This window comes from Microchirus variegatus (assembly GCF_963457635.1).
Source record: "Microchirus variegatus genome assembly, chromosome: 5".
Taxonomy (NCBI): Eukaryota; Metazoa; Chordata; class Actinopteri; order Pleuronectiformes; family Soleidae; genus Microchirus; species Microchirus variegatus.
Window position 1 is genome coordinate 32,599,177 of NC_139806.1, and position 11,984 is coordinate 32,611,160.

Sequence of the window (11,984 nt, forward strand, 5' to 3'; positions counted from 1 at the left end):
TTTCTATTCAGGCGAACATGAAGTGAAGTTAGAAGGAGCTTCTTGTGGAATGTGGATTTCCGGGATGAGCGTGCACTTTTTTTTTTTCTTCTTTCAATTCTTCAGGGGTCTTTTAATTCGCTTTTCTGCCAAAGTTCCACTTACGATTCAATTCAAAAAAACAAACAAAAAAACGATTTGTATTCGTAAAAAAATGGAGAGAGGTCTGAAGAGAGGAAATCGACGCAAAAGAAACTTTCAGAGGCAAAAGGCACAAATGCAGCCGCAGATCAGCTCAGTTGCAGGGACTTAGAGCTGCCCACAGTCGGCGATCTTAATTTCTTTTGAGGGTTTTCCACTTGATGAGCCATAACTCTCCATCTTCTTAACCACATCCATTCCCTCCACCACGGTGCCGAACACCACATGTTTCCCGTCGAGCCATGATGTTTTTGCTGTGCAGATAAAGAACTGGGATCCGTTGGTATTCGGTCCGGCGTTGGCCATGGACAGAGTACCGGCTTCAAGGTGCTTCAGGGTGAAGTTCTCATCCGCGAACTTTTCGCCGTAGATCGACTTTCCACCGGTTCCGTTGTGCCTGGTGAAGTCACCGCCCTGGCACATGAAGCCAGGAATTATGCGGTGGAAGCCAGAAGCTTTGAAGCCAAAGCCCTTTTCTCCGGTGCAGAGGGCGCGGAAGTTCTCGGCAGTTTTGGGCACCACGTCGTCACGAAGCTCCATCACGATCCGGCCAATGGCTTTGCCGTCAGCAGTGATGTCGAAGAAAACTTTGGTTCTGGACATTTTTGCGGATGAATCGAAGACGGTGGACCGTGGACTTCAGTCAGTCGAAATGAGGGTTAGTTCAGGAAGTACTGAAAATCCAGGAAGTACTGAAAATCCAGGAAGTACCGAGCATGGATGTATAATATGAACTGGATAGAGCACCGCCCCCTCTGCCTTGAAGACAATTTTTGCATGGTGGCCACTGTGGGTACTGCAACAAAAAATCCCATGGCGCCCAAAAAGCAATTTTCCCATTGACCGCAATAGTAAAAGAGACGCCTGTAAAAGTGTCCACAGGACACCTCGAGACATGGACACGGGCTTTTATAAATCTTTATATTCTATTTTTTTTAATTCATGGAGTTTCATGTTTGAAAAACATTCCTAAAGGCCATAAAAAGCACAGACAAATCGTATTTCTCAGAGTGACGTCACAGCTGTGTACAGGCACAGCCAAGCGCGTTCATGTGGCGTCTCGGGAACAGCGCTGCTGTCAGTGAACCGTACGATATGAAAACTTCATGAGAAATGTGAATAAATGAAGACAATGAGGGGGTTTCGTTTACATTTTTTAAATATTATGACAAAGCAGGTTTTAGTTGTTTATTCGGCGCTCATTAACATTTATTTTATAACGTATTATCGATGTATTAACGAGCTGCTTTGTGGGTTCATTGAGGAGAGGAGACTGACATGCTGCACTTTATCACTGTGTTCAGTCCCGGACATCGTGACTCTGATGACGGTGTGGACTACGGAGGTGTGACCGTGTGATGCACTGAGACCTGCGGTCACTTCACCACTGATTCCCGGGGAGGATGTTAGTCTTATCGTCACTATCGGATCATGAAGTTACTGTTAAATGTAATGAACACGCGAATTATAGTTGAATACAAACGTGTTGAGTGAAAGAATCGGGAGTTATAAACCTACTTTAACACGTTGTTATTGTTCCTAATAATAATTATATAAGTATATAAGGGAAATCAGATAAAAACAACACGATTCCTGTAACACATATAAAGTAATAGTCACGGTCCTAACCCAAATAAACCATGTTTATAGATCGTTTTAATCTTTAACTCCGTCATTGTACTTTTCAGCTTCACTATATTCACTTCGATATCGTTGATTTTGCATTTATTTACAAATCCATGGTTTAAAGCCGAAGTTAACGTGACGGCGGTATTCATGAAATCCGCTAGCTCACGTCATTAGCGTACTCCCATCATGCCTTTCGCTGTTCATGTACGCGCCGAGCAAGTCGATAACGCGGACGGCTCGTTCACATAGCCGAGAGGAATGATGGTAGGGACACTACTGCGCATGCTCTATGGGCCCCGTAACCCGGAAATAAACGCGGAAGTCAAAAACTTTTTTGGCATATGCGCTGGGTGAGCAGCTTCATAGGAATGAACGGAAGCGAAGGGGCGGAGCTCTATCCAGTTCATATTATTACATCCATGGTACCGAGAAGTGCTTTCCGGCAAACTGGGCACGTCCGGTGCATTGCTGCCCCGTAGCGGTGTGGAAGCGGTACTGACGCAATGTATGTTTTTTAGAAAGCGACAGAGTTGGCAGATCTCCAGGGATGAGGCCACATTTCTCTTTTGTACAAAATTAAGTCACGTCAATTTTATTTATAGCACAACAACGCAGTTTACCTCGCAGGTGACATCCTCCATCCTTAGAGCAGGGGTGTCAAACTAATGTTTACTGAGAGCCACATCAGCATAATGGTTACCCTCAAAGGGCCAGATGTAACTGTCATACAGAATAAATGTAACTAAATGTAACCAAATATAATGTAATATAAAGGTAACTACTCTGTAAAATATTGCAAAATTACTTTCTGTATTTATTACTTATTCAATGTCACTCGTCGCATGATGCATATACAATGATACCCTGCGATCTAGTGGCGGTGCCGTCACTTTGTGGGTAACACAATCACCATGCATTGTGGGAAATGTAGTTTATGGTCAACGCATGCCTTAAAGCAGCATAGACCTATTCTAACACTGATTTTTAAGACCAATTAATCACTCATAAAATGACGTGGCAGGCCACCGAGTTAAACTCATGTGCCTTAGACCCTCACCCTGGAGGAAAAACTCCACAAAACAAAAAGGGGAGACATGGGACGAACAGGACAGATGTGCTGTAGTTTTACAGAGGACAATTTCAGCAGATTTACAAATAAAACATCATATTTACACATAGAGTACATGAACCATGTGCAACAGAAGAGGACACAAGAGCGAGGACCAGATGGAGGCAGATGATCCGCTGTGGTGACCCCTAAAGGGAGAAGCCCAAAGAAGTAGAGCACGTCTAAACACCACTTTGATTCTCAAAGCTTTAATAAAACAGTCACTGTTCACAGCTGCCTTAACCATTACAAACCACATACAGTACATGACTGCAAAGTGTCCTGAGACATTAGCTTCTGTGGTGATTTATCCTTTATATATAAGGGAAATAGATTTAATCAAAGAAAGAAAAGCAGCAACTGTTATCACAAACCAGTCCAACTATTAATATTAGTGTCCGTGTGTGATAAACAATCAGAACCACTGGCACACTGCAGAAGTGTCTGGAGAGCATCTAAGAGAGCACGTAGAAGATGAATCAAAGTCTATTTAGGTGTTTTCTTCTGACTTCTCCAATGAAACCAAATACTGAAGAGAATTAAATGTCTTTGACCAGTTTTCACTGGCACATGTGCCTTAAATAAAACAAAAAAGCACAGCTTAATCCAAAAGCTTCGAGTGCTCTATCTTCGTAATGGTCCAGTCTGGTAGCACCCCTTTAGTAAACTCCCTCTGGAATCTGCCAGGACGACGAGCAGACAACACACGTTAGTTAGTCACATAAACCTGATCGTTTGCTCTCTCACTGTTAGACGTGCACAGATATACTCACTCATAGTTTGCAGTTAGCAGTCTTTTTTTTTCTGTTTCTCCCTCTCCACCAATGGCAACCTTGAAGAGTCGAGCTCCCTCTATAGATTCATCAGGAAGGTTTGCACTGGTCAGATACCAGAAGCGCATCAGAATACTGACAAACTTCCTCCCTGATGAGAAACAAACACAATCAATACTGACACTGTTTTTATAATTAGGGACGGGTATGAGGATTTTATCACTACTTCTAATGAGTAATACAGATACTTCTCCGTATTAACCTTTATAAGCCAAAATTAAGACATGATATTTTAATCCCTGCTTTCTCTGGATGTAGGTACAAGTGATGTAGCAGAGATTTACGTGAGCAGCTACACATCTCAACACAGTGATGGTCAAATGTCTCTCAGCATCACAGCTGGGAGGTTACACTATGATGTCATTCTGCTATGAGCAGCAGAAACACTTGACAGTCACTGTTTGTTGTCACTTACGTGACAGAGAAACATTCAAGGAAAAACATTTCTCTTTTTGCTCCAGTTAATACTCACAGATTGATTTTAAATACATATATGCTGACTTTCTGCATATGCATTCATTATCTCCAACTCCACCGGGGAGAAGTAGGAGGATCGAGCCTTCTTATCACTTTTTGCCATAGTGATTATCATGTTATCTGTGTTCTATTGATGAGGGCTTTTTATATCCTCGTGCACAGGCTTCACTCAGAGTTGAACTACGTTTCATCACCTGTTCTGGAATTGAAAACTCAGAGTTTGACAGCTCAGAGCTGGTTTTAAGTCAGAGTTTGTTGAACCTGCTTTCTGAAACGGGCCCCTGGTAGCTTGATCATCAGGATTGTTGGGAATTGGAAAATTGCATAAACGTAACAAAAAATATTGATAGCAGCACCGTTTGTCCATATTTTATCCATATTTTGGTACTCACTAATTTAGTGCAGACTCTCTACTCATAATTAGGGCTGCAACGATTACTCGAGTGATTCGATTAACTCGATTATAAAAATTCCTCGAGGCAAAAACTCTGCCTCAAGTATTCGTTTAATTCCTATCTTGCGTGGCCTGTTCAGCACAGGGATCATTCTTCCACACGGACCGTTTTAGCAGACGCACATCCGGATTTCAACTGCCGCGATTTGTGGAGACGGAGAGTGAAACAGAACGTAAAAAGGCAGAAAAAGTCCAATTATTCAGCATCTGAAGCATCCAGCTGCTAATGCTTCCGGCACATGCTAACGTAAACACTGATGTTAGCTGATGTGATGCAACTTACTAGGGCTGCAGCTATCAAATATTTTTCAGTAGTAGTATTCTACCGATGAATCAAGTAATCGAAAAAAATAAAACATTTAAATAATAATAATAATAATAATTTTGCGTTTCGCGTCCTCGATTAATGGAAAAATAATTGGTTGAATACTCAAAAATAACAAAAATATTCGGTAGCTGCAGCCCTACTCATAATATTACCAAGTTAATAAAGAGTCACAGAGACCATTATCATCGTAGTAGATTCCCACATCTCCTGGTGTCGTGTACATGATGTCATCATGGTCTGCAGACAGCGCCTTCTTGTAGCTCAGTGGCAGCAGTTGGCACTTTTCCTCTAGTTTTCCAATCAGCTGCAGGGACATGAACGAGACATTAACACTCCTTCAAGAGCACGAGTCAAATGTTTTAAGGATTCTCATCTTTTTTAGCCACTGCTCTGTACCACAAACAGGGCAGTGGGACACAACGGGAAAGTGTTGTTGTTAGACACAACTGTAATGGTAAATTGGATGCTAGTTGTCATGGCTTACAAGGAACCTGTGCTACAGTATAATTGTAATATAGAGAGGGTTTAACAAACACAGGGTACTTTTTATGATCGGGTTTGACTTAAAGCTGCAATAGGAAAAGGCTGCAAGGCTGTGGAATTTACCGGGACATATATAAGGAAGCCAGCGACAGGTATGTAGACAAAATTGGCACTCCCTGAGTTTATTTGCCGCCACTAAACATAAGATGCCTCCAAACCGCAGCCCTCAACAGTTATGGCTGTTAAATCTCCTCACATTGTAACAGTCTCACAAGTAGAGCTGAAGCGATTAATCGATGATTAATCGATGAATCGATGATTAATCGATGAATCGATCATTTATCGATTACTTAATTAATCGCCAACTATTTTGATAATCAGTTTTTTCATTATTAAAACCAGATTTCTGATTGTTTCAGCTTCTTAAATGTGAATATTGTCTTGGTTTCTTTGCTCCACATAAACAAAGAAATCATTAAAAGTGAATCATTTTGGTTTGTGAACAAAATCAGACTTTCTAGAACATCATCATTTCCAGCTTTGACAAATACTGATCAACGTTTTTTAACATTTTCTGACATTTTATGGACCAAACGGTTAATCGATTAATCGAGAAAATAATCGACCGATTAATCGATTACAAAAATATTCGTTAGTTGCAGCTCTACTCACAAGTACTACATATATATACACATAATACATATATTATATATTGTATAGATACCTTTTTATTTATAGTATTGAAATAATTTACCAGATTGTGGGTATGGATGTGTGGAGAGAGAGAGACAGAGAGAGAAACGGAGCGCAGACTGCGGCAGAAACAGCCGTGTTCATTTGTTTTCGTTATCGCCAACAATAAACGGACTATTTACCCAAAACAACACGTATCTCCGTCCTTCCGGAACGAACTGCGAGTGGGAAGCTCACAGGACGCAACAGACACTTATGGCTGTATTTAATGCACATTTACGGTTTACCATGGTCGAGATTGGTAAGTAACGCCAAATTAAGCAAACGACGACTGAGAAGAGTACGTCTACAGTGCGCAGTGGTCCAAGTAGTAGTAGTGAAGTACAGGAAGTAAAGAAAGCCTCCAACATGGCGGCCACGCCAAGTAATGACATCACATGCCCGAGCCCTATAGGCTTTACTGTACTGTACTGTACTGTACCAAACCGAACCATGATGGAAATGCACTTGCTCCACATGACAGATGTCCCAAGACAACCTCTCTATCTCTGAAGCTCTCTGAAAATGTTTACATGCATTTTTTTGTTGGACTTTCCATCATTCTTTACTATTTTTAGGTCAGACTGCAGTGTTCACTCTCAGGCCAATATTTGACATTTAAAAAAAAACAAAACTGGTATCAGACAATTACACGATGCTAGAGCTGCAACTAACAATTATTTTCGTAATCGATTAATCTGTCGATTATTTTCTCGATTAATCGATGAATCGGTTGGTCCATAAAATGTCAAAAAAACGTTGATCAGTATTCGTCAAACCTGGAAATGACGATGTTCTTGAATGTCTTGTTTTGTCCACAAACCAAAATGATTCAGTTTTAATGATTTCTTTGTTATGTGGAGCAAAGAAACTGAGAAAATATTCACATTTAAGAAGCTAAAACGGTCAGAAATCTTGTTTTAATCATGGAAAAAGCTTCAAACCGATTATCAAAATAGTTGCCGATTAATTTAGTAATCGATTAATAATCCATTCATCGATTAATCGTTTCAGCTCTACAAGATGCATCTTTATGTTCTCAGTAAGTTGATTAAAACAACTGTTGATGACATATTTCATGTATTTAATATTTAGTTCATACATTTTTATGCAGAAACAACAAATAAGCTACAAGGTCTGCATCACTCATAGCAAAAACCCCTACCATTAGTGTCATTGTCGCTCCAAGATGACCTGATATGCATTATGCTGAATGGATATTTAGAAATCATTAACCAATAATGTCAAACTGTACCTTTAGAAGTCGATCAATATACAATTCCACAAACACCTGTTCTTTCTCTACTGCATCAGGACAGAGTCTGCATCATATGCTGAAGTGGAGATGTGGACACTAAACACAGTCTGCGTTCTGAGGACTTATCTTCGTATTTAGACCATGTCAGGTGTCATACTCACGTCTTTGGCCACGAGCCCTTCCAGTGCTTCAAACTGACACCGTGAAAGGATTCTGGAGACATGGGAGAAGGCCTGAAACACCAACACAAACAAACAAACAAGTAAACAAACATGTCAACAGACTGACAGGACGCGAATGAAAGCACGTTGCACGTCACCTGCTTCGCTCCCTCCGTGAACTCTTCAATGCTGAACTCTTTGTCAAAGTACGCCCTGATCAGAAAGTAGTAAACCCGAGTGCGGAACCAAACGAAAGGGTTCGGAATACCGACGACCACCACCTTCTGACTCTGTTTTCCTCCCTGGTCGGAGGAATAACAGCGAACCGTTGCCGCTGCGCCACACGCAGGTGATGGCGGAGGCAGCCGCGTCTTATCGTGTCGTTTTAGGATAATGTGTTCTTTTGAGAACAGACGAGTGAAGCTAAATGATGAAGGGAACCTGTAACAACCTCTCAGCACGGGAAGCGCCATATCTGATTACCAGGAAGTCATCTGGTCCGTTGACTTGTGTCTTCCGGAGAGGAACAACAATTAAAAAAAACATAATAAATGACAGATAGAAATGCCAAAGAAGAATTTGTTACCTACTAATATTATCAATGAAACGCAAATTTAATGTATACATCTATAAGCGAAATTGTCTATTTTTCGCCTATTCGTTTTTTTGTTTCCTAGGGACACTTTAAGAATGTAACACACTGAAGTTCAGGAGTTGTTTACAGTTTCTAATGGAGTTCCAGGAGAAGATACCTGTGCCCACATTTACACACGTAGACAGGGAGGTTTTCATGCGAGAAATCTGTCCACAGGTAAGTGTGTGTACGGGAGAGGTGAACAGCGTGGGTGGTGATTCAGGACAGTGTGTTTTTAAGGGATTTAAGGGCTAAAGTGTACAGTATCAACAAGGATTTAGACACGACAGTAGGTAAACACAGCTGGTAGTTACCGTGTTAATCAAGGCTTATGGTTATTAATTTAAAACGGACACTGTTTTCAGCAACGGTGAAAGCTAATGTACTTACATTTGTTAGCTAAAGTGGGGCTAAAGTTAGACATATCTTAATAGAATATAATTTCTAGAGCTGAAACGATTAATCGATGAATCGATTATTAATCGATTACTAAATTAATCGGCAACTATTTTGATAATCGATAATCGGTTTGAAGCTTTTTTCATGATTAAAACAAGATTTCTGACTGTTTTAGCTTCTTAAATGTGAATATTTTCTTAGTTTATTTGCTCCACATAACAAAGAAATCATTAAATCTGAATCATTTTGGTTTGTGGACAAAACGAGACGTTCAAGAACATCGTCATTTCCAGGTTTGACGAACACTGATCAACGTTTTTTAACATTTTAGGACATTTTATGGACCAAACGATTCATCGATTAATCGAGAAAATCATCGACAGATTAATCGATTATGAAAATAATCGTTAGTTGCAGCTCTAATAATTTCTACTAACTTCGTGTCCTATGCTATCGTAGGCATTTCTAGAGCAATACTGTACAATATTAAGAGTAAATGAGCTCGTTTGAAGACATGGCTTTTGAGGGATGAAAACGACTGTTATTCTGCAGTAGAATCACCTCATCACCGAGTATTTACTCTGCAGCGGACACCAGCCGTGCTGAGAGGCGTAAATCTCGGGCCTTGTCTGCAGAAATGGACGGTTGACTATCTCGCACAGAGAGGAGGAGACAGGGAAGTGAAGGTCCATGTGTCTGCAGTGCCACAGATGGACTTCCTTCACAAGAACTTTGTTTACAAGTGAGTTTCTCTGCTCTCTTACACACATCTACTTAAACCTGTACTTCCTCTTCTGCAAATGTCTTAACTTCTCTTCTTCTTTTCCCCCACAGGACTCTGCAGTTTAAGGAATTTGTTAAAAGAGCATCTGAGGAGAAACACGCTGACTTTTTCCTGTGTGAGGCAAGTATCGGACCAAGTATATGGACTATTATTATATTCTTAATATGGTTTAGACTTGGGATCATACATACTTTATTTAGTGAACATTTTCTTTTTCTCAAGTTTCTAAAATCCTCTAATGTTTTTTTTTTTATTTTAGAATGAGAGTTATTATCTCCGATCCCTGGGAGAGGACGTCCGAAAGGTACTGAATTCTGTTTAGTTGGATCACCGACTTTTGTCGTGCTACAACCACAATAAAAGGATTTAATCTAACTCGGTTTGCGCAATTGAACAATGAGACGTGTGCTCTACCTCTTTCCCAGGAACCTGCTGATCTGAGCAAACAGTTCCCTGTATTGGCAGAGGACTTTCATATCCCACACTTCTTTGAAGCCGATCACTTCTTCTCCAGCGTCTTCCGCATCAGCTCCTGTGGCCTGCAGCTGTGGACACACTATGATGTGAGTGTTCAATGTGAGTAGACTGTGAAGTGCCACGGACGCTTGAGAAATGTCTGTATTTGAAAAAGGGAGGTTCCGTATTTCAGTCGTATCTAACAGAAATCTGAAATAAATCCAAAGCTAAATGGAAGTCTCAGACTTTATCAAAGATAGATCTCTCCTCTTGGATGTGTTTCCATTAGGTCATGGATAACCTGCTCGCTCAGGTCACTGGGATGAAGAGAGTGGTCCTTTACAGCCCCCAGGATGCACTGCACCTCTACTTGTCTGGTGAGTAGCGATGGAAAGATGCAACTAAATATGTCCATCCAGCCTGTTTTAATGTTCATTTCTATGTTTGAAGGAAAAAAAACCTGAATGGAAATGCAGAAATAATCTAAATAAATGTTACACTTGAGGGAAGTGGAGAAGTGTATGGAAAACGAAATGTTTATATATATATAAAGACAGACAGAAAATGTCACTCCTTATTTAGCATCACAGGAAATGGCAGAAACTGCAGATGAGAGGAAATACATGTGGCTGATGATATGCTGAATATGACTACAATAACATATGAAAAGCAGTGAAATGCCACCATGGATCAACAGCTCTCTTTATTTACATGCACTGCCTTATCCTTCTGTGGTCACCTGGACCACACACTGATCATCTCGGTGAACTAACTACCAGCATTTGTTTTACAGTGACAGATGAAAATAAATGCGTTTTTTTTTCTATCCAAAAACATAGATCAGATTTTTTGAAGTGTGATTGTTTGACATCTTTCATTTCACTTTAACCCTCTAGGTGATAAATCTGAGGTTCTGGACATTGACTCGCCAGATTTGAAGCAGTTTCCAGAGTTTGTGAAGGCTAAGCGTTACGAGTGTGTGCTGGAACCTGGAGATGTGCTCTTTATCCCTGGTAAGGAGAGTTGTCCTCATTAACTGAGCTCTTTGGCAATCACTCCATCATCTAAACCATTGGTTCTCAAAGTGCGACCCGGGGGCCAATGGCGGCCCGCAGTGAATTACAGTTGATAGTTTTTAATCCAGGAGGTACTAAGTTTACTGGATTACTGGATACAGACCAATAAGTGTAAACAAAAATACTGGGTATTTACCTGGTTTCTATATGGTGAATTTTAGTGTATTATTGGGTTATAAGCAGGTAGCTACAGCCCCCAATTACTAGCTATTTACCCAGTAAATATATGGTAACAGAAATGTGTTACTTGGTATTAACCTGTAATTAGAAGGTAAGAACAATGGCCAAAATACTGGATAATTACCCAGTAAATTATAAAGCGTTATTATATTAATGCTTGAATTACATTATATTAACGCTAATATTACTTAACGCTAAACTGTAGAACTGCAATCTGGTCATTAAAATTAGTACAAATGGGATTTATTTCTGTTTTCTTTCCTTTGGCGGCCCTCAGTCCAATGTTGGGTTCCTAAATTGGCCCTCAGGTATCAAAACTTTGAGAACCCCTGATCTAAACGCTGCATATTGAAGTAAAGCTGTTCCTCATCTATGAAAGACTTCACTTAATCCATTTTGCCTGTTTCCCTCAGCCCTGTGGTTTCATAACACCAAGGCGCTGGTGTTTGGTGTGGGTGTTAATGTGTTCTGGCGCCATCTACCTGCTGACAGCTATGACAAAAAGGATCCTTATGGCAACAAAGACCCAGTGGTTGCAACTCGAGCCCTTCAGGTGCTCGAGAGGGCGCTGCACATTCTGGACGAACTCCCTGCTGATTATAGGGACTTTTACGGGCGCCGTATGATTCAGCGAATCCAAAAGCGGACGTTTTGTGCCGATATGTCGGTCACAAAGACACAGGAGAATTCTGGTAGTACGACACCCACCAGACAATACACCAAACCTGGATGTCTGTAGAGAAATGTAGAGGTAAATATATTTATGAAGTGACATATTGGCTAATGTTTAGACAGTGTCCTGTATAGAAGAA

At 40.6% G+C, this 11,984-nt stretch overlaps 3 protein-coding genes across 3 annotated transcripts; 1 reads left to right on the forward strand and 2 right to left on the reverse strand.

Annotated features, from left to right (window-relative positions):
• LOC310927855 (peptidyl-prolyl cis-trans isomerase-like) lies at positions 1 to 831 on the reverse strand. Its single transcript, XM_083890260.1, has one exon. The coding sequence runs from the start codon at positions 781 to 783 to the stop codon at positions 289 to 291; it is 495 nt and encodes a 164-aa protein (XP_083746386.1). The 5' UTR covers positions 784 to 831; the 3' UTR covers positions 1 to 288.
• A 2,445-nt stretch (positions 832 to 3,276) lies between these two features.
• Positions 3,277 to 8,116, reverse strand: maip1 (matrix AAA peptidase interacting protein 1; the record flags this gene model as incomplete). The annotated part of the gene is made up of 5 exons (XM_083889044.1): positions 3,277 to 3,597; positions 3,691 to 3,841; positions 5,187 to 5,313; positions 7,644 to 7,715; positions 7,802 to 8,116. The coding sequence occupies 5 exons, from the start codon at positions 8,114 to 8,116 to the stop codon at positions 3,519 to 3,521; spliced, it is 744 nt and encodes a 247-aa protein (XP_083745170.1). The 3' UTR covers positions 3,277 to 3,518.
• Positions 8,117 to 8,373: 257 nt separating this feature from the next.
• On the forward strand, positions 8,374 to 11,984 carry tyw5 (tRNA-yW synthesizing protein 5; the record flags this gene model as incomplete). Its single annotated transcript, XM_083889890.1, has 8 exons — positions 8,374 to 8,454; positions 9,264 to 9,418; positions 9,511 to 9,580; positions 9,720 to 9,764; positions 9,886 to 10,023; positions 10,206 to 10,293; positions 10,813 to 10,929; positions 11,586 to 11,984. 8 exons carry the CDS (start codon positions 8,374 to 8,376, stop codon positions 11,909 to 11,911), a joined length of 1,020 nt encoding a protein of 339 aa, XP_083746016.1. The 3' UTR covers positions 11,912 to 11,984.